Below are 23006 nucleotides of genomic sequence, written 5' to 3'. Positions count from 1 at the left end.
GTGCATTCGTCCTAATTTCTGTACTAGCCTATACATGTATCTTTAGTTTCAATGTTCAACTTCAGAATTCCGAGTTATTCAGTACATACGAAAATAAACTCAAAATAATTCTTTGCTGTATGTATATGTACTTTGCTTTGCATTTAATTATAAGTGGACAATATAAGCTACTCGTTTTGTCTTATTCCGGGGAACTACGACGGTTTCTTTTGCATATTAGATCTTACCCGGAAGTACGTCCAACGTCAAAGAGTTCTAGAATGGCTGACAACAGGTAATTTTTGACACTTCTGTTTCGCTATTCGCTGGTTGAAGCATTATTACCAAACAGTTTTATGTTTATTCCACTTAGAATTAAGATAAAAAATATTAACAATATAGGAAATACGCCTGATGTTATTGGAAAACAGACGTCTCCCCCCGCTCGCTCCCATCAGCTGATCATTAGTACAAACTCTGAAACTGAACACTGACAACAGGACAATTGATACTTCTTCTTATAATAATAATAACTCTCCTCGGTCAATAATGACGATTATGTGGAGTGTTGAATGCACAGGGGCGCTAATTAAAAAAGAGAGAGAGATTTTTTTACCAACACAAGGAACATTAGCTCTGAGCAGAGACCTATATTAATCTCTGCTCTGAGGATCTGTTATTTGTCACAGTAAGGTAAACATTTTTTCGGCATAGCCGTCTAATTTAAATAAATACACATAAATATAAGCAAGAGGTCACAGGAGGTTGAATCTTTCCGATAATCGTCATCATTGACGGAGGCGAGTCAAAATAAGAAGAAGTATGATAACAAGAAATTGATATATTTTCAAGTCGGCGATTAATGTCAATGCTCGGTTTAGGGGCATATTCTACTTATGAAAATAAAACTGACAATTTCAGATTATCAAGTTTGAATCTTTCAAGCTTTCTGCAATTTAGGAAGGAATTGACCGGGAGGGTAAATTATTGAGGTAGCAAGAAGTTTCTGTCCTCATCATTTAGGTAGTTCCTAGCCCGAGTTTTCTCTGGCCCTGTCACCATGTCTGGTGTAGGGCCAGAGCGCACTACTATATGAAAACGTGGAATTATCCGACACCGTTTGGTGTCGCTAAGAATTTGATGCAAAAACAATAAAATCGGGTGTGACATTACACCTACCTTACATATATGGATAAATGAGATATTTATGTACCCCAAAACACCCATTTAGTCTCATCTAGGTGTTTTATTTCGTCCGTACAGGCCCTCGCTTTACGCTAGTCAAAATTTCATACTGTTGACCCGCCATTTTGTAAGTGACAGTACGACTAACCACCCAAATCGGAACGCAATGGACCGAAAAGACCACATATCATTTATTGTGTTTTTCTTCTTACAAAGTTTAAATTATGAAAACTAAGTTGATTATTTCCCAAAAGATGTTATATTCCATTAAAAAAATCATTATTTATAAATTATAAGCGGTAAAATATATAAAAGTAAATGTTGTATTTTTTTTTCTTTTCGCTCCATCGCGCACAGATTAGGGTAATTAGGCGGACCGCGACCTACATAGTTAGCAATATGGCGTCGAGTCAAGTATGAAATTTTGACTAGCGTAAAGCGAGGGCCTGTACGGACGAAATAAAACACCTAGATGAGACTAAATGGGTGTTTTGGGGTACATAAATATCTCATTTATCCATATATGTAAGGTAGGTGTAATGTCACACCCGATTTTATTGTTTTTGCATCAAATTCTTAGCGACACCAAACGGTGTCGGATAATTCCACGTTTTCATATAGTAGTGCGCTCTGGCCCTACACCAGACATGGTGACAGGGCCAGAGAAAACTCGGGCTAGGTAGTTCCAAGACATATAAAAAGTCTGTTAACCATCCGAAATCTTGCAAGTTTTCATTTCGATATGTATTCATGTTTTGTAGACCAATATACTGTCGAAATAACTATAATTATAGTGTTGTTACATAACAGTAAAAAGTGGAGACAGTACACGTACATGTGCATTGATGGGAAGGAGTAAAGAAAAATACAAAGCCCACGCTGTGGCTCAAACTATAGAGACCTCTCGCTCTCAAGGCAAGCATCCTACCACTAGGCTAAAGGGAAATTCCCACTAGTCTGAGCTTATAAGGTGTTGCCTCGTACTCTACTTTTACACTACTCCCTCCTTCACAAAGTCTTTGCCCCCATAAAGACAACCACAACCCAGGTTCTTTAGCTCCAAGGAAGCCTTCAATTGATAGGATAAGGAGTAACGAAAATACCCTGTCCGTGCCGGGCTTCAAACAAGTGACCTTTCACTTTTGAGGCAAACATCCCTACCTCTAGGCTAAAGGGAAATTCCCACTAGTCTGAGCTAGTAAGGTGACATTATACTCTCTACTTGTACACGTGTACAAGGTTGGCTTATAATTACCTGCTCAATCTGATAAAATTTCCCTTTAGCCTTGTTGTAAGATGTATGCTGAAAAGTAAGAAAAAAACTCTGCACACTGGACCTTGAATTAGCCACCTATCTCACTTTGGGCTGACATCCTACCACTAGGCTAAGGATACTTTATATAGCTAACAGCAACTAGCTGTCATAAGTTTTTAGAGACAGAGGATCGATAATACACAACACACTTAATCAACATGGATAGGATGTATGCACATAACATAATTATCGGTAGGTAATACATATTCTCAACACCAAATTAAAACCCTAGAATTAAGGGAAATGCTAAATTTTAACCCGCCAATATTTAACTTTCAATTTTCATGACCAGATCGCCAATGTTATGACCGCTAAAATTTCCTGCTATACGGTATGTTATCCTCTCTCATTGTTGGAGTATGTAATCCTGAAATGTTGCAGGAGTGTAGACTAAAGGGAAAGTATACCTTACACTGGAGTGATCATCGGAACCAAATCTGGAGGACTTGAAAATTGAAGTGCCCCATTGAAATTGCCTGTAGCTATAGTTCATGATCAAGGTCCAATGCGGGGAGGGTATTTTTCATGACTGCTTCCTATTAACGAGTTGGTGCCGTTCACCACTCCCTGTGCCTAATACTGCTGCTAGTGGCAAGAGATTGTTATCATTCTGGAGAAAATTGTATATATACAGTACATTGTATGTGTAATTTCCAGCATTAGTTTGTATAAAGGTAATCAATGGATGTTGATGTCTGATTCTGGGGTTGACAGGGATTTTTATGGGTGTTGGATTTTTTAATTTTCTACATGTATATGATGATTTACACAATGTCCTGTACTCTTTTGGGGAAGAATATGCATATGTAGGAGTCTTGATTACAGTGTTTATGATGTACATGGCTGATGTTAATCATCACTTACTTATTGTCTTGGGTGTGTTTATCTCATTTTAAAAATCCACTTGTTTCAAGAGGTTGTCTACTTTTTTTTCTTTTTGTATTTTGTCAGAAATATCAGATACTCTGGACAACCACCAGGTAAGATTTATCTCAATAAATACAGAAATTATTTAAATGTATCATTATGTTATAATTAATTCATTGTTTATCAAATTTGTAATTACATTTGTATCTTCCTCAATTTTAAGTTTAAACATGGTTTGTATCATTAATTATTTCATTCAGTGATTGTAATTAAAATATTTTTTGCTGATTTTTAATACTACAAGATAATGCATGCAAAATGACCATAGATTTAATTTCACCAGACAATCCTAGATTAACTTTAACATATGTGTACAGTTATTGTTGTTATTTGGGTAATACAAACATACGTCTAAGATATGTTTTTCATAATAAAATTCAAATTTGACATATTATCAGGAAATTTTGGCATGATGCCAAATCCTAGGATGGCCCAGTTTCAGCAGCCAGGGATACAGATGATGCCCATGATGCAGTCTGGGATGATGATGCCTCCTGGTAGTCATATGATGCCCCCACAGCAAATGATGTTTCCAGTGCAGGTAATTTGATAATCAGCATTCAGTACATATTTTGATAACTTTTGTACACTAGTGCTTCCTCTATGAAATAAGTGTCTGAAAGGTATTGTCTAAAACTGGCTAGACTCTTAAAATCTTATTTATTTACTGATATTTTTTTGTATGGCAGTACAACTTGTTGTTTCTAGAGTTTTTAAACGAACATTAATGTTCGGTTATTGCCATCAAGAACTGGACTGCGAAATATGACCATATTTGGTAACCACATTCACCAATACGCCATCTACTGTCTGTTTCAATGAAATATGGCTGCCCCCATTGCCTTACGCTTCAAATAATTTACTTGCAAAAACATCTTCGTTTTATATAGTAATTTTACCGAAAAGGTTGAAATATATTCAGTAGATGTTTTCAAGATGCCTACGATTTGAGAAATGCATAACGCTAGCGAAATGAGAAGACTAAATGAACCTGAACTTTGCGAATAACTCCAGGTCAATATATTTATGTAAACAACTATTGCGCAGGCGCATTAGTCTCCGAATGTTTAGAAAGTTTTGCTCTTCTGTGTTCATTCCAAAACGGCTGACATTATAGCATAGATCTGCAAATTTGTCCGCGATTTACTTAAATGTGTAATATATATATTCTAGAATGTTACATTATTATCAACTAGGTGTGTATTTCTATAATTTAGAGAAAGAAATATATCAATGACGGCATACGAGACGATACAGTGTATCATACTATAGGTTACTGTACGTGTTTGCGAGAAAGAACTGTACATGTGTATAGGCTTACAATTAGGTGGCATTTGTGGTCAGGGTGACTGGTCATAGCGTTCAAGTTGTCATCGATTTCCAGATACCATTTTCCTTTGACGAAAATGACCCAATAAATCAAATGCAAATGATAATATCTTGTTATGTGCACAGGATTGCTTGTTGTAGGCGATACTTGGAACATATTTACTGTTGTAAGGGAGGTAACTGCAAGATTACGGAAATCAAAAATAAACCAATTTGATTGGTCGGTTCTTCCTTCACTATGGCATGGGGTTTACAATCGAAGTGACAGATAACTACGGCAATATTCAGATGATATCAACAATAACATTTTTGGATACGTGTGGTTGGCAGTTGTTGTCATGTTTAAAATGAACAATTATATAGCTTGTTTTTATTTCGGCAAAGACGAGAATATTTACTGAAACGGACCACATGTGAAGCAGACTTGAAATACCGAAACGAAGAAAAATGGGGCTTAATTATAATATAAATTGGCATTATTTTCAGAGGATTGACCAAAATATATGTTCTGCAATGCCTGATTGTATCATATATAAAATATTAGAGGTTTATTTGACCGAATTTTAAATTAATTATTCATTTGCGAATCGCGGCCCGATTGTCGTTAGAGTTGAATTACCGAAATGGCCGATAGTGGACCCAAAATCGACATTTTTACGAGAATTTTTTTTCATTTACCTGAAAGTATTTTGAAATAATTTGTAAAATACCAAATTCGAGACCAAATTTTCGATTGCGACGAACTACTGAGACGGTGTTAAGTTCATGCTAAGTAAATCTGATTAAAATCAGCTGTTACATGGCTACGTTTACTATGCACTACGTCTACTAGGTAAATTTTTTTAAAGACGGAAATCCGGATTATCTAAAAGCAAATGTTAAAATACTTGTGATATTCACTTAATTTGATATTCAGCCGTTAATTGTTATCTGTAGTTTGATAACTTCTGATATATTGTGATTGATAATCTATATAATATTGATGTTGAACTTGTGTTATTTTTCAAACAAATTTATTTTAATAATTTGTTAATTTAGAATTTTCATCAAGTCATGATCAAGACTTGAAATTCTCACTACACCATACTTCAAACACAGAGTAATCGATGAATTGATAAACTGAAAATTGAAGTCAAGCAAATGAGTTAATATTTACCTTAAATATTTTTTCAATATACAACAAATGTTCAGATGACTATTTGTGCCATATGCTGTTACAAGATTTCAGTTACAATTCTAAAATTGAATTAGTATGTAAATATATGTTATCCTGTCAATATCCACAAAGCGAGTGTAGTCTACTGTACTCAAAGTCATGCCAGTAGATAGCAGTACATATACTTACTGCTTACATCTAGTGCTTACTTGTGTGAACTATTAATCAATAACAAAATGGTTCATATATTTCTATATATGACTTCAAAAATTATGTGGTGTCTGAAGATCTGAATGAAGTGAATAAACGATGTATTAAATTATTTTTATGAAATATTGAAGTCACAGATCATTTTCTTTTTTAAAATATTGATTTCAGGTCCATTTTGGTAATTCAAATATGACGGCAATCAGGCCTCGAATGGCGAATGATTACAAAAATTTTGAATATGTCTCCGTCAAATAAACCCCTAATATTTTACATATGATTAATTTTGACATTGGAGAACATATAATTGTGTCCATTCTCTAATATAAGCACTGGTAGAAAGTACAGAATAGAGCTTGATAAATATATAATCAAAATTACTAATTACCCCGGTAAATATAACATTTTACGTAAACCTCCCATGACTGATGGTGAACTTAAACTTGCAAATCTCCTATGTCATTCCAATTTTGATATGTGTAAATATATACACGTACGGTATATATATAGATATAGATATGGAATGATTCACAAATTTGCATACAGTTATGGAATCTTATAACACCCCGAAAACTGTTCTCTCCACATAAAGGATGTGATTTGTGCAATTACATTGATGAACTGTGTGGTTCACTATGATTGGATGGTCAACATTGGAAAGGGACAATAAATAGGAAATGTGTCATCCCATCGAATGGACTGTAACCTTTATCAGCTTTGAAGTTGAAAATGAAGCTTGAAGTTTTCTTTTCCTGTTTGCTGAATTATTTGATGAAGATAGTCTTTATATGGTTGTTATTCTTTATCACATTGTGTACAATACTGTAATTATACCAGAAGTATATCTTCTCATATAAAGATTTATTAACATCAAATGATTCCTGAACAAAAGGAGTCAAGTTTTTTTGTTTTGAAGTACATGTACCATACATGCTTGAGTACAGTTTCAATAGGATACATTCCTAATCCGGGCCTTGATTACCAGCTCTGGTTTTGGTTTTCAGTAGTTCTTTATGTGTGTTTCATCATATTAAGTTGAAATATGCAAAACTAACGATGGAACTAGCCTAAATTTAGTGCATATTAGAAGTTGTCATCAATAAGGTCACAGAGTCCTGTCTGTATTATAACTGATGATGCCTTCCCGAAAGAAAGAAGACATATTTTATTTTAATCCATCCAAGATAGATCAACAGACTTCCAATTTCAACCAGGACCTTACAGAAATATGCATGTGTTCAATCATATCAGAACAGCTGCAAACATTTCAAATAATTTGCAATTAATTCCTACACCAATATCAGTAAATTTATCGACTTTAAACTTAGAAGATTACTGATTTTGCATTAAACAATAATGTTCGTTTACAGTACTTCCAGTACTTTGATTATTTTCCTCATGCATTCTGTGGTATTCACAGCAGACACATGCTCTGACACTACCCGGTTATAATAATCGCATGATATTACTTGTAGCAAATGGGTATGAGACCACCTGATGGTCCCGGTGTTCCTCCTCCTGCTTACACACAAAAAATGGCTGACAACTTCAGACAACGGTAAGTAAATTAAAAAAAATGAGTTGGCATCATTCTATTTTCTATGCTTCAAATGGCTGTAGTGATGGCTGCAGTGCAAACTCTGCTAACTGATTTAAATAAAAGGAAATTAACATTACAGAATGAGAAATGATTATTTTTTTTATTATATGTCCATAATGTAAAATTATAGAAAATATTCATTCACATGCTTTAATATCAAAATTGAGTCAAAATATATATATTAAATTAGTGTTAGTCTGAAAAAAGCATAATAGTGTATATATATTTACCTGTCCGTCCATCTTATATTGGATATATATGATGTATATAAAAAATAACAAAAAAACAGACTTTGTCGCAAGGCCTTTCTGCCCTCTCAGGCTTCTTCAGGCGTACATTTTTGGATATATATTTATATATATATACATTGTAAAAGGAAAAAAAGCTTTAATTTCTTTTTCATCATATACATCTATACATAATATATTGCTATTCTTTCTAGAGCACCTAGTCATCAAGTATCAGGCCCACTTCACAGACCTAGCACAATGTCTGCAGAGCAACTTCGACAACTGGAGGAAAAGCAGCGGAAGGAAAAACAGTTCCTAGCTCAAAAACAGAAGCTACAAGCATTTGGTCGTCCAATTCATGTGGATACAGATAAGTTCTCCAAAGGACTTATGGAGTCCATGTTTGGTAAAGTGGAAAAACCTAAACCAAAGAAAGATCTCACTCCAAAAAAAGAAGGTGAGCAATAACATTTGGATAACATAAAATTCATTCCTAGGTTTCATACCATTGTAATGTACTATATTTTGTTTTAATTTGCATTTTTTTATGGCAAAATCGTTTTCCTGTTGTCTCAATGAGGAATGGGGAATTCAATCAATTTGCAGATATTGATTTATAGAGAACAAAACAGTACACAAATCCTGAGGTTATTACTGGAATGTGCAGAATTTCATTATTAAAAATTTGTCACTTTAGGATCAATCATTGCATTTTGAATGTCATCATTTTTGTGAAATAAATAATTTCAAAAATATTATACAGATTTTTATGATCATGGCATCATGCTATTTAATGGAGTTTAAATCCAGGAACATGTTTAGTGTCAAGTAATTATGTTCAATTTCAATTACTCGTACCTTCATTTGGCTTGAAAACAATTAAAAGTTAAATAGAATTTAAGAAGAATACGATCATTGCAGATGTTGCAGAGCAAGAAGATGATGGTTTTGGGGACTTTATGGCAGGTCCATGTACAAATGTGACGGCTCCTGTAACGGACACAGCTACTGAAGACAAACAGAGTCTGTCACAGGCCGTGCCTGAACCACAAAGTGGTGGGAATCAAACTAAAGGCCAAAACAAGGAAGAGAAAAAAGGTATATAAATTATCTATTAGATATTTGTCAATGTAGGGAAAATTTGTTGGAGACATTAAGCGGAAATGTATATGTTTTAAACCTGGCAGTATCATTTATTCTAACTTAAAATAATGACTATGGCTGCAATGGTTTGGTTATCATGTAGAGGGTATTGTTTTGTATGTGAATAACATTTCTAGTCAAATTTTTTCTACCCAGATTTGATGTCCATGATGATGGAGTGTTCAGACCTGAAAGCACCTAACAAGGCAAAAACATTCCATCGTCCAGCATTAAAGGAGCTACCTGTGACCACCCAGACCCATCATCACACCTTCCACCAGAGTCAACAGGCTCGCCAGTGGACCCAGCCTGTTGAAGAGTTGTCTGAGCTCTTCACTGTCGGTAACTGATTACCATGTTCAAGAAAAATTTATGCCTTCTTTATATCTTCCTCTAACTCCTTTATGTTATGAATAATTATAATATATACACATTAGCCTCGTCAGGATCATATAATTGTGGGTAGGGACAAACATTTTAAACGGGTTAATCCTTGTTATTGCTGTTTCTTGAAAAGTAGAGTAGGAGCTTTCTCAAATTTCATACCTATGTATGTTTTCCTTGGTCCCTATAGTTGTGAGTAATCTATTGTGAGATGGGTTGGAAAACAAAATGGCCAACAGGTGGAAAACAAAATGGCCAACAGGTGGCCATCTTGTTTTTTGACAGTTTAAATTTGTTATTACTACATTTCATCATGTATTTTCAAAAATCTCTTCATGGATCATTTGAATTTTAAGTGGAAGTTTGTAATTGTTATCACTGTTCCTTACAAAGTTTCTATAGGGAGCTTTGTCAAATTTCACATTAATTGGAGAAGAGGAAAGATGAAAATAAGTTAAATCAGTCTTATTATTAGCTCACCGGTTACGAGTAACCGTGAGCTAATGCTGTCACGTCGGCATCGGTGTCGGCGTCCCACCCCACTTTAAAGTTTTTGGGATCAGTTTTTGGAAAGCTTCTAAGTCCATAAGTATACACCTCACACCCTTCTAATTTGGTTTATGCATTCATTAGAGGTCTAGGAGTAATGTCTAGGGGGCCGCGGTGGCCGAGTGGTTAAGGTGTACCGACACTTTATCACTAGCCCTCCACCACTGGGTTGTGAGTTCGAAACCTACGTGGGGCAGTTGCCAGGTACTGACCGTAGGCCGGTGGTTTTTCTCCGGGTACTCCGGCTTTCCTCCACCTCCAAAACCTGGCACGTCCTTAAATGACCCTGGCTGTTAATAGGACGTTAAACAAAAACAAACCAAAAGTAATGTTATCGCAAAATCATGCAGAAAAAAATTGTGATTTTTTTCTCATTTTACCTTTTTGTGAACTTAACTTTTTAGCACCAAAATCCACTTTAAAGGTTTTTGTGTAAGTCCAAAATTATGCTCTCACACCCTTCTAATTTGGTTTATGCATTCATTAGATGTCCAGGAGTGATGTTATGGCAAAATCATGTTTTTTTTTGGCATTTTACCATTTATTACTTAGTGGACTTATTTTTTTTGGCACAAAAACCCTCTTTAAAGATTTTTGGTGTAAGTTTTGGAAAGTTTGTAAGTCCACACCCTTCTTATTTGGTTTATACATCCATTAGAGGTCTAGGAGCCATATTATGTGACGTACAATTTCAAAATGACATGCTTATACATACATAAAAAATTAGTGCATAGTGTAATTGCTGCTGCCGGTGAGCTTTCACAATAATAGATTGCACTTGTATAAATTCGGTAAAGATCATTAATGGTAGGTGCCAAGATATTATTTTAATTAGATTGTTTATAGAGCCTACCACACAGCCTGTGTAAATCCTGAGGTTGGAGTTATTACTGATGATCTGTATGTTTGTAGAGCCTGCCACACAGCCTGTGTAAATCCTGAGGTTGGAGTTATTACTGATGATCTGTATGTTTGTAGAGCCTGCCACACAGCCAGTCCCCCAGCCAGCAGCCACCCCAGAATCCCAGCAAGGACTACAATCTCTGGTTCAGGACACAGCCAAGTTTGAAATCCCAGGATGGTGTAAGGAGGAGGACCGGATTCCCCCTGTGTACAAACAAGTACTAGAGGCTGCCATTGTGTAAGTTTTTAAGGGAAGATTTGTTTAAATGATATAACTTAATAAATATCTTGTATTAGATATTGTATTCCAACTCGTCAGTACAATTACTGAAATTTTACAGATTGAGTGTACAGGTACAATTCCTGATTTTGTGAATATATTACAGACCTGTGTACTTTCGCAGTTCCGATTGTAGTGTAGTGTTTCCGTAGCACTTCTGTAGCATTACCTTCGCACTTCCGTACCATTTCCGTAGCACTTCCGTAGCATTAATGTCGCACTTACGTAACACTTCCGTACCGTTTGCGTCCACTCATCGTAGCATTACCGTAGCACTTGCGTTTACCTATTTTCACTTGCAGACCGTCTAATAACCGTTCGGTAGAATATTTTGCGGAGCTCATTTTTATCGAAACGAGATTTAGTTAAAAATACTTACTGAACATCAAAAAAAGAAATATAGCAACAACAAATAATTTTATAAGGAGGTGAAAATTAAATAGATACGGCTATAAATCTGTCTGTATCTTTGTATAGAAAAAATAACACGCTCACAAAAAACCAAGTCAAGTCACATGGTCCATTGATCTTAGTGTGATAAAAAATGGGGGATCATAGGAGTCGACGCATTACGATGGAAACCAAGATGAATATCGTGTCAAATAAACAATATTACCGCTGTAGTCTACCTTTAAGACATTTAATATACACTGGTCATATTACGTGTATAGAGTACAAGACATTGAAATTGTAGATTCTTATCTATACCTTGGATTATTGTTTCACCACACTGGAAACTTTGCTAAGGCAAAAAAGAAATTGGCAGACCAAGCTAGAAAAGCATTAGAGAGGAGCCCACTTATTTGCATATCGCTTATTTGAATATCCCGCTTATTTGAATAAAATTCTTAGGTCCCAATTTTTTTCTTCTTTATCTTTGTATTTTAATCCCGTGTATTTGCATCGACTAAAACACTGACTCTCGCTTATATGCATATAAAAATTCAAAAAAATCGAAAAATTTTAATTGATTTTAGTGATTTTTCCGTAATAAAAGTTTTATGAGAAGTGTTTGAACTTGCATATTGATTTGACACGATGTACAACATTATCTAATCATTGGTTCACGCTTCGTCATTACTGGTTATGTTCGATGCATCAATATCAACATTTAGTTATTATCAAGACCAATTATATAATTATCAGTAGCATTGTGCAGAAGAATTACTGAATAAAATATCTATATGCCTCATCTTTTGATGAGATTTGTTTATTTATTATAGCATCGATCCAAACCTGTGTTCTGTGCACTTGAACACTCGCTGAGGCATGTTGCGATCACCATGATTGTTTACTAGGCGTGTTGCATTGTGGGGGTATATGTGTAATGAACGACAACTCTTTGTGTGTGCACCATTTTCCTAAGCAAACCTAAACAACAATATACACATGTCACGGTCATTATGACAGTCTATTGCTTCAGCAGTTCATCAACTATGATCAAACAACTAATATATTCATAGCAGGTACACAACGCACCTCGAGATGATAATGAATGTTAATTGAAACGATGACATTGTACATGGTAGTGCCAACCCACGTACATGTGTGTATGACCGATATCCGACCCAAAGTGACAAGTAGTAAACAATGAAGTGTATGGCTGTATGCAAATATTTTTATTTGTACATTCACAAAGAATAACAATCTATATTTTTCGTATTTACTATTTTATTTTAAATAATGTTTTTTTTAAACATATTTTTAATGCAAATAACGTAAACAATCATATAGCTCCCATTTTGAATACCTACCTGACGATCTACATGTGTATAAGACCCAAAACCCAACTCCGCCTATATGAATACTCCGGTTATTTGCATATTTTGTCATGGAAAAAGGGCTATGCAAATAAGCGGGTTGCTCTGTATTTGCAGTGTATAGGAAAATCAGAAATATCAATTTAGCAATTGACCTACAGTTTACACTATTTGATACACTAATATCACCTATATTGCTATACGCATCAGCGATTTTGGGGATTTGAAAATATTACCTGCCTAGAGACAATTCATTTGAAGTTTATAAAAAAAATACTTAATATAAGAAAAGGTACCCCAAATCACATGGTATACGGGGAATCAGGACGCTTCCCATTAGTAAATATAATTAAAAGTATAATTATTTTATTTTGACACAAAGTAATTACAGATGAAAAATTATCAAGTAAATTATATGACATTATATATGCAATGCATGAAATGGATGTATTTCATTCAAAATGGTTACAATTTGTAAAAACAACACTCATTGACTTAGGTTTGACGTATGTACATATGGTCTTTCCGAAAAATTACTAGTTTAGATCGGCAAAAACTGAAACATATAGTAAAACAAAAGCTAAATGATCATTTTATTCAAAAGTGCATGGTTTGTTCGAGAAGAGTAGTAGGGGGCAAAAATATCTATTATTTTAATCTAACTTTGGTTTTGAGAAATACTTGACTAAATTAAATAAAAGGGATCCCGGATCGCATAGTGTTTTGTAAGTTCCGTACATCAAACTTCCCTTTGCCTAGGGAAACTGGTCGTTGGATAGGAATCCCCCGCGATGAAAGAAAATGTACACTATGTAATGAGGATGAAGTAGGAGATGAATATCATTATTTGTTTAAATGTAAAAAAAAAAAGAATTTCTTTGTCAGATTAGGGGAAAATTTGTACCGAAATACTAAAAAGATCATTTAAAAAAAATGAAAGGATATGCTTTGCAATATGTACTGTACGATTAATAAAAAGGATAAGTATATTTCTTGCAAAATTACAAATAATTCTAAAGTTAAATTTAAAGTTAAAAAACAAAAATGTATTATTGTGTATATGAAAATGTCATCATTTCATTACAGCCTGTTTAATATGTCAATATGTCCATCTACTCTCGTTGCCATGTTATACAATTGATATATATTGTTTGACCTCTTGTTACACACTTAAGTGTGTCAGAGTGAAATAAAAAATCTTGAAATCTTGTTGTACACAGGTTAACCAAAGGTAAGGTATTTTGTTGACCAAGTGATACTAGGTGTGAAAGGTAGAACAATAAGAGATAATTACAGGTAAGGCTATAGACTGCTTCATGAAACTTCCAACTTAAATAAGAATGTCAACGTGATGGAGTTATTCATTATTTATTTCAATTTCAACACCAAAAGGTCTTATCACAGAATTGATAACAAATTGATAAAATCATAGACGTATATATCACATACATGTATGTGATATGTCTCTGATAAAGTATAACAAGAGTAAATTAATTAGATAGTAAAAGCAAATAGAGTATATAAAGAGCATACACATGTAAAATAGAACTGATGTCCTAAATAGAAAGCATCTAGACAATCAAGGAAGTCATGTTATGAACAGTAAAAAAAACTCATTCTAAAAAGAAATCTTCAAGTCCGACATTAATCTCTCAAGTGAGACGTTAAAAAAACTGTCATGACCAAGGTAGTTAAAATTAATTTGGACTCTTTTAAGAACATCACAGTTGAAATGTGTACAAATTTGCGTGCACGATAGACTATTATAGTCCAATTTTGATTTAAAACACAGAAACTTAAAAAAAAAACCAAAAAAAAACTGTACTACTTCAATCTGGTGTACGAGTGTTGCTTGATATGGTGACCATATTTCAGAGCAATAATCTAACTGACTGCACAAATGTACAGAGAGCGAATAACATTTTACGTTTTGAAAAACCAAACATTGTCATGACCTTACCAACCACTTATTTAACATGTAATAAAAAGTTAAAATTCAGAGTGAGCCATACACCCAAGTCTTGTGTTTCATGTGTTTCTTTCTTAAGAGATTCCCCACCCAAGCTATAGGGTTACTCAGTTGCACATCTTTTGTTGCTAAACGTTATGTAACAATATTTCTTTATATTAACGTACATTTTCAAGGAGTTCACCATAGTCTTGAATATTACGTGCTGCTTTACAAAATTTGCCATCATCGGCAAAAAGGAAAGTTTTGGAAAAATGTAAAACAGAGTGTAAATCATTTAAATCCTGTAGTTTCAGGACTGATATGAATATAGATTTTTTTAATCATCACACTTACATCATCAACAAAGGCGGATTTTTGCCTAATACCTCATCAAAGATAGTTGGAATGGCACAAACTTCTTCACAGCAACATTAATATTGCTTTACTTCTTTAAGAAACACATCTGCTGCTAGTTTGATAGAATTTTATAGTTATTGGTATGCACAGAAAATATTTCTTTTGGTGTCTTTTCTAAAATCTTCATTTTGTTAAAAAAAAAAAAATCACATACACACAGTTTTAAATAACAGTCATTAAAGACACTTATTAATTCTTCTGTTTATTAAAAGCATTATTTAAACGCTTGAGATGAAGGTTTCATAATACAGTATATGTAGACTTAGTAAATTTGGGTTTTTAACGTAAATATCTAAGATTTGTTATGATAAGTAGCCTACATAAATTCATTTGAATCATTATTTCATAAGTCATATTTAGACATTTTCATTTTTTCTTTCATGAAAAGTAAGAACAGGCTTTAGTTTAAACTCACTCAGGTGTAAAATTTGACATGTTGGCCAGGTAATACAGGTAAATTTCAGAATGTTGGCTAAGTGAGAATGAACCATAATGGGACTCCAGGGGTTTAATTGGGGACAGGTCACCTGGCAAAGGTGTACCATGTGTCAGACACAAAAGAGCTAGACTGATCATCATCTTACAGGTAAGGTGTGATAGGATGTATGTCCTTAAGGCTGTGGAGGGGTACATATTGGGCCCAGGTGGCTATTGGCAACTAGGGTTATAGGCGTGTCCCTAGATGTTTGGCTTCAATATAGTATTATGTAATGTACATGTAGTCTGGACATGTAAATGTCTCAAGATCTGTCAACAGAACATACAATGTAATATCATATACATGACATGTACTGTGAAAGAAACTTTCAAGTTTAAAATAACAATGTAAAAGAAACTCAAGTAAACTAACATTCAATAGAAAATTTGAATATTTTGTCTGACAAAATATTCAATTTTAAAAACTTCATACATCTTTTTTTAGTTGAGTTTAATATCTGTTTGTATCAAAATGATGGTTAAATCACAAAACAAGTCCATTAATAAAGATATTATACAAAGAGGCTGCTACATTGCACCAGAGACGTGTGATTGCACATGTACATTGTATATATTCTTAAGCGTATAATTATTTATGTCTTTTGTTTTAGTTTCATAGGCATATGAAAAAAAAATTTTTGCGGACTGTATATTAATCTATGTAGCGATGTTCAAAATGGGTAACAATTCAAAATTCTATAGCATTTTGAACTTTAAGGGGTTTTTTTAGATTTTTGACCGAAAACCTTAAATTTCAAATTCAAAAATATTTTGGAGTTTTTAAATTTTTGACAAAAATTGCAAAATTTCAACTTTCCGAAACAGTTTCAGATTTGAAATTTTAGATTTTCAGGTTTTAAAACAGAACCTAAACATCTAAAAACTTGGAACAGTTTTGAAAGTTGAAATTTTACAATTTTGGTCAAAAATCTAAAAACTCCAAAGAAAATTTGATACTTTAGAATTTTAAATACACACACCAAAACATTTTTTGATTTTAGTTAAAAATATCAGATAACACTATAAGACTTTACCCCTGCCAGCCAAAGTTTCCTCTGATCCTGACATCAGACTTTTAAACAAATCTTCAATGCTTACACAACAGTAATATGTTCCAGTGATCATTATATATAGACTTTAATTGCCAGACATGTACATGTAACCCCTAACTTGTTGCCATGGGTACTAATTCCCCCTCCCCACCAGTAGCCACCATCAACTTCACCTGATGGCCATGGATATACAATTGATTAGGAGCTCAGGTGTGAAAGTCATCGATCACCACACCTGGTCAGTTTTTCCTTTTTACAATTAGCCCTATAGGGGGTCTATTAATAGCCTGGTCAACTAAGGCAGTTAATCTGTGGTCAAATTTCTTGACCTGTTTACACCTTCATTCAGGGTTTTCAATTCAATTAATTTATTACTTAAACCTTACGGTTTATCAGTACAAATACATTGAAAACATAAATAAATACATACAAACAAAACAATAAAGTTTGGACACACAAAGACCACACATATGCAACCGCAGCGCTAGTGTAGAGAGTGATTTTATTTTAAAATTAAATGCTATCATCTTTTGTTACCGAGAATGATCAATTTTCCTAAATTTGAAAGATACTTATGAAGTTATATGACCTTAATATTTCCAGTTTCTAAAAGTTCTACACATTATTGCATACTTAAGTTTTCTATAGTACTACGGTTTGATAAAACGTTTTTTCCACTTCTCAATACAACATTCACTCCATCAGACCCCATCTCAGTGTCGTTTCTACTTGATCGCCTCGTCAAGGATCCGCTTTTTATAAGAACCAGAAGTTTTATTCAGAAACAATCGAGTATTTGTGAGCGTCAACCGTACCATTTTCGTAGCACTAACCACTTCCATAGCATTTGTGTTTTAGACGGAACTGCAAACGTACACGGGTCTGTATTTTAATAAAAGTAAAGCAATATGTTTCTTAATGTAATTTTTTAATGTGTATATTAACTGTACTGTAATAGGAATGGACAGATTTCTACAGAGCGTCTATACCCTATCTTGTTGATGAGTGGGTTGTCCAAGCAAACACTTGGTCAGATTTGGTTCTTGGCCAATCGAACAACACCTGGTCAGCTCATCAAGGAGGAATTGTACCTCATGTTGGCCCTTGTCGCCTTCGCCCAGGTAAACCAATATACAGATAACAAAAACAGCAAGACAGTATATAATCACACTATCTGTTTAGCATTGTACCAGTACATTTTTAGCACATCCAACATCCATAATGGCATTCATTTAGAGTCAAGTTATTCATATTTTAAATGTTTTTTGGCACTTTTATCGTCATACGTTTTTTATGAGAATCGTTTCTACTCTTAAGATCGATAATTAATTATAATGTAAATGTTAGTGTTGGAATTATTTCCAATTCAGGTATTGCATAATTATAGACTTCCAACATTGTAATCCAAAGTACCAGTAACACAGCATTTGATGATCCTAAGCATTGGATCACAGTGAATTCTTTGTGTTAACCCTTTTTAACTAAATATTTCCACCTGCTTTCAAATTTGAATATAATTCAGTTGTTCTAATGTATCCAACTCTCCGAATGTATTGATAGGTGCTAATATGTTTTGTGTATTTTCGTACAATCCTTTCAGATTACAGTGGTCGACACTTGTCCCATAGGTTTATTGTAACCTCTCATAACTTCTCTCATGACATAAATATTTGTATTTCGAACTGAATATTACCAAGTGTCCATTTGTATATTACAGAACAACTTTCAGGCCCTGACAATGGACATGCTCAACAATCTCCCACAGCCTCCCATTCCATTCCTAGGACAAAGTCAAGCTCCTTCAGGACCCACAGGTCCTCAAAGTCATGGCCCTCTAGGTCCTCAAGGTCATGGCCATCCAGGTCAACAAGGACAAGGAATTCAGGGTGATCCAGGTCAACAGGAACAACATGTTCTGATACCCCCCACAGCAGTTCCACAACATGTGGCTCCTACCTCTGTCCAAGCAGGTACTCCATTGCAATCAGCGACCCAGTTACCAGTAACACAGTCTGCTTTTGGTGTGTCTACGGGAACCATGGAGGTTTTTGCTTCAGGTGGTGATGATGATTTTGCTGATTTTCAGGCCGCTAAACCTACTCCCCAACCAGGTACTTTTATACTGTAGTGTATATATGACTTAAAATTATGGTACGGTATTTCATTTTGTCTGTTTGGAGGTGTATCTTTATATACGAGTAAAATTGTAGCATTCCACATTCTTATGAAGATGTAACTGATATACCAGTAGTATTATTGTACCTTTATATCATTACAATGAATCTGCAGACAGATCACAAGGTATAAAACCTGTAAGATCATGTACATGCGTCCTTTACCCGAACTGTTTGTTATAAATCTGTCTTACGTATTTAATTTGTTTCTTGGAGTTTTAGAAACATCTGTACCAGCCGTACCCAAGCAACCAGCCAGGCCTAAAAAGAAACCAGAAATCGAGTGAGTTTGACATATTTTTGTTATCTATGTCTTTAAATCTTTTATTGAAAAAAACATGCTTCAATCTATCATGGAAGTTTTAAAGTTTGAAAATATTTTATCAGTCTTCTCATTCAGATTTGTTGAGAAATACAAACTGTACCTACTCCGGAGGTTAAAGTACAGTATTACGAAGTAAAATTTGAATGAATTTAAAGTTTAAAATGATCCGTTTACTTTGAAAAGTGATTTAAATGTAGAAAATGAATTAGAACATTTGAGATGTTTAAATTCAAGCTTGAGCAATAAACATCCCTCACTTTGATTTGTTTATTGTCATGACATAATTATAGATATTTTCTAAGGAAACTTGGTCAACACCTGTCAATTGTTTTACTTTATGGTGAAAAGATGAATCATTTGAATTGTTCAATAAAAATTTTTAAAAGTCATATAATCTGTTTATTATATATTGTAGATACCTGTATGAGGTTCCTACTCCTGCTGAGGCTGAGAAGATGGCTGGACCAATAACATCAGAAATGACCTATTCTAATGTACAGAACTTCTTTGGTAGTGATGATTCGTCAGGTATGTGGGGTCACCTGTGATGATTTCCTCATTGTGTTTGATTCAGACCTGTGTTTTAATGCACTCAATACCTACAACACTTCTACGTCTCTGTAGATATTATCCAGTTTCTGTCCCTGGTGTGTTGTCACCCTGTACGCCCTGTCTTGATAACATCACACATATTTAATTAAGAAGTTAATACTTTATCTCAATCAAAATTAATTAAATAGGACATGTTACAGGATATCTATAACTTCCTTCGAGTATGTCTGATTTAATAAAATTATGAGATTGATGCGTCTCAAAGAAGAGATATTTTGATAGCTGTATTCATTAAAGAAAATATTTGAGAATTTATCCTGTAATTTATTGATCAATAGTCCTGTAAATCTATAAGTAGTTAGTTTTGCTATAATAGTAACTTTGTATACTTGATGTAGCAGAAAACTAGACTTCTAATCTAGAAAATAAAGAAAGTTATTAGTTTGCTTTATAGATAGTTATAAATATTAGATCTGGTTTTTATTATGGATTTACAAATCAATATTATTTAAGGTAAACATGTGATGTTAACAATTATACTGATCTTAATTGTGTTTTAAATGTTCTAATTCCTTTAGGTGTCTCAGTACTTTCTTACTGTTATTATTGCTGTATTTTACAAACCTGTAGTATATCTTAAGGTGTTCTGTTTCTCAATATAAAAACAACATGCTTCATATTTAATCATTAAAACTCATTTCTATTAGTAGTTGTACATTGGGAGTGGATATTTCATTTTAGTCCTGTTTGTTTTTATGCAGTTTCCGCTTCTCCCCAAAGACAACTTCTCACAGGTATAAACTGCAGGTGTTAGCATTGCATCCTGTATCAATAGTGGGGCTATTTTTCTTGATTTCCTGATTTATTGTGTTCAACATGATGGTTTGTAACATTTTCCTTACATGTCCGTTCTGTAAATGCCTGGTAGGTGTAGGTTCATTATAATGCCTGGTCTATGATGCATTATGAAAAGTGAAACCTTGGCAGTTGTGTCATTTGTGGCTGAGCCTTGTGGGTTTCCAAGTAATGTTAGAAATAAGAAAATACAAAGTGTCATGTGCCATAAATCTGGCTGCATTTGTTTTGGTTAAAATTCATAAGTTAATTTTATAAATTTTTGCGTACGTCTTGCTTTTTTTCATTGTTCTATAAAAAATTTGATGAACTGCATTCATCCTATATCTTCAGTATCTGATGATCTTTCCTGGTAATGTCACCAGATTTCTTACAGTACTTGGAAACCCCTTGTAACAGATCAATGTTACACAGACCGTACCCTATATGTAATTAGGTACATTCAAATTCATCTCAGAAAATTAACAAAACCTATATATAGCAAATAATATTTCCCAGTATTGAAAGGACATGAAATACACACATATACAGTGATAGAATATTTTATCTCTTCATCGTCCTGTTTAGTTCTAATTATCACTAACCAAAAGAAGTAAACTAATGATACATGTACTCTCTAGATATTTGTGATGCCAGGGAAGACAGCTGTTTGCCTGTGTGCATTTTCATGACCTTCCATCTTAATTCAAATAACATTTTTTTTAATTAGATTTTTTTATGGAATAAACATTTTGAATCACTGGATATTTCACTTCACTTAATATGTTGTATCTTGTATCATAAATGTTTACACATCCCATAAACACACTACTAGTGATTTAGAAGCTTTCAGATCAGTTGACTTTTTTTTAGTTTGAGGTACAGTAAGACTAAACCACAATGTGGGTCTTTTATTGTCAGTGATCACAATCAATACAAACAGTATAGCTAACAATATTTGGTCTGTGAAACTTCTGCTCTGTGACAAAAATACTTTGTCCATTTAAAGTCCGTTATTGATTAATTCTCAATTTTTATTTTACGAAAATGGCAAAATTTTCCTAGTTTATAGTGTGTCTATTTAGTTTTTCAGGCTAATTACAGATATAATCTTAACAATATGTATCAAATGTAGATTCTTGTGATGCTATTGAGTTTATAAATTATCATTCTTGTCTGGAGTTTGGTAGTCTGTAGAAGTTCATGTCAATAAATATAACATGTTTCCTCAGTTATGAATCTTTCTTTTGATTTTTAGCCTCGAGTTAAAACATTGTAGTAAGATTAGTACTTAGGATATATGCCATTGTGTGTTTGTCTGCCTCATCATCATGTGTTTATTAGCTACACTGTCTGACCTGTTCATTTACTAAACTTGCCTTCATCCTAACTGTAATCCCACCTAGAAGCCTCTCATTATAACATTCCTTCACGGCCCCCTCATCCTAACATTAGATAAGGCATTGCTTTATTGTCTGTTTACAGCATAACAGCTAACAAGTCACTTGTAACATACCATATTGATAGGCGTACAAAGCATAGCATGAAGTCATATATGGATTGAATAGATTTTTTTAATTTTCATTGCGGCTATGAATACCAGTAGCTATTCAATTCATATATTTACATAACCTTGATTTAAAAAATTTATATCGAGAAAATGAAAAATTTTATTAAAAAGAAAAAATTTTCATGTATATGACGAAACGCCAAATTATTAGAACAGCCGGGAGATCCCGCCTATGCACCACGCCATTGTTTTAATGTCGTTCCGCATTTTCCTGTCTTTTTTGTTTAATTTTGTATAAAACAAAAAGAAAGAAGTATTAAAGTAAAAATAATATTAAATACAATCATTCAATATTTTTAACACTTAAATTATCACGTACCAACGTTATCGATCCAAGGGAAGCTACTCTTCCTGTCTTACTGTCGATGGCGTATTAATATGACCCGATTAATCAGGTGATTTGCACGAGAGACAATGTTTTCATACGGTTTTCATAGTGTATTCATGGTCATATGTTTGTTGTTTTCACTTGGTATGTTCATATCAGCAAACCACATTAGGAATGTAAATATAATGAAATGAACTATATATTTACTTGACTGTGTAATTTCAGATTATATCTTAGCAATATCATAAAGCTGCAATTTTAGCATGAGCATAAAATGTTATCACCAGTATGCAATCAGATATACATGTATATAAAATCTAAATGTTTGATCAACACATTTGAATAGGTGTCTTTTGCGAAACTGTTTGAATCATGATGG

General features: G+C 33.7%; 1 protein-coding gene across 3 annotated transcripts in view; it reads left to right on the top strand.

The window, feature by feature from the left end:
* The first annotated feature begins 204 nt into the window (after nucleotides 1-204).
* LOC117333025 (synergin gamma-like) overlaps nucleotides 205-23006 on the top strand; it is a 35446-nt gene continuing 12644 nt past the window's right edge. The window contains exons 1-13 of one of the 3 annotated variants that reach the window (XM_033892140.1): nucleotides 205-274; nucleotides 3431-3459; nucleotides 3805-3947; nucleotides 7574-7656; nucleotides 8141-8385; nucleotides 8850-9026; nucleotides 9228-9413; nucleotides 10983-11145; nucleotides 17803-17965; nucleotides 18562-18955; nucleotides 19241-19301; nucleotides 19759-19871; nucleotides 20657-20689. In XM_033892140.1, the coding sequence (XP_033748031.1) occupies nucleotides 261-274; nucleotides 3431-3459; nucleotides 3805-3947; nucleotides 7574-7656; nucleotides 8141-8385; nucleotides 8850-9026; nucleotides 9228-9413; nucleotides 10983-11145; nucleotides 17803-17965; nucleotides 18562-18955; nucleotides 19241-19301; nucleotides 19759-19871; nucleotides 20657-20689 (1804 nt within the window). In that variant the 5' untranslated portion in view covers nucleotides 205-260. Of the gene's footprint in view, nucleotides 275-3430; nucleotides 3460-3804; nucleotides 3948-7573; nucleotides 7657-8140; nucleotides 8386-8849; nucleotides 9027-9227; nucleotides 9414-10982; nucleotides 11146-17802; nucleotides 17966-18561; nucleotides 18956-19234; nucleotides 19302-19758; nucleotides 19872-20656; nucleotides 20690-23006 lie in introns of all 3 variants that reach the window. The other 2 variants (XM_033892139.1, XM_033892141.1) reach the window with 2 other exon arrangements.

This window comes from Pecten maximus, chromosome 8, assembly GCF_902652985.1.
Source record: "Pecten maximus chromosome 8, xPecMax1.1, whole genome shotgun sequence".
NCBI lineage: Eukaryota > Metazoa > Mollusca > Bivalvia > Pectinida > Pectinidae > Pecten > Pecten maximus.
The sequence above is the reverse complement of the archived record's forward strand: the minus strand, read 5'-3'. Positions and strand labels throughout refer to the sequence as shown.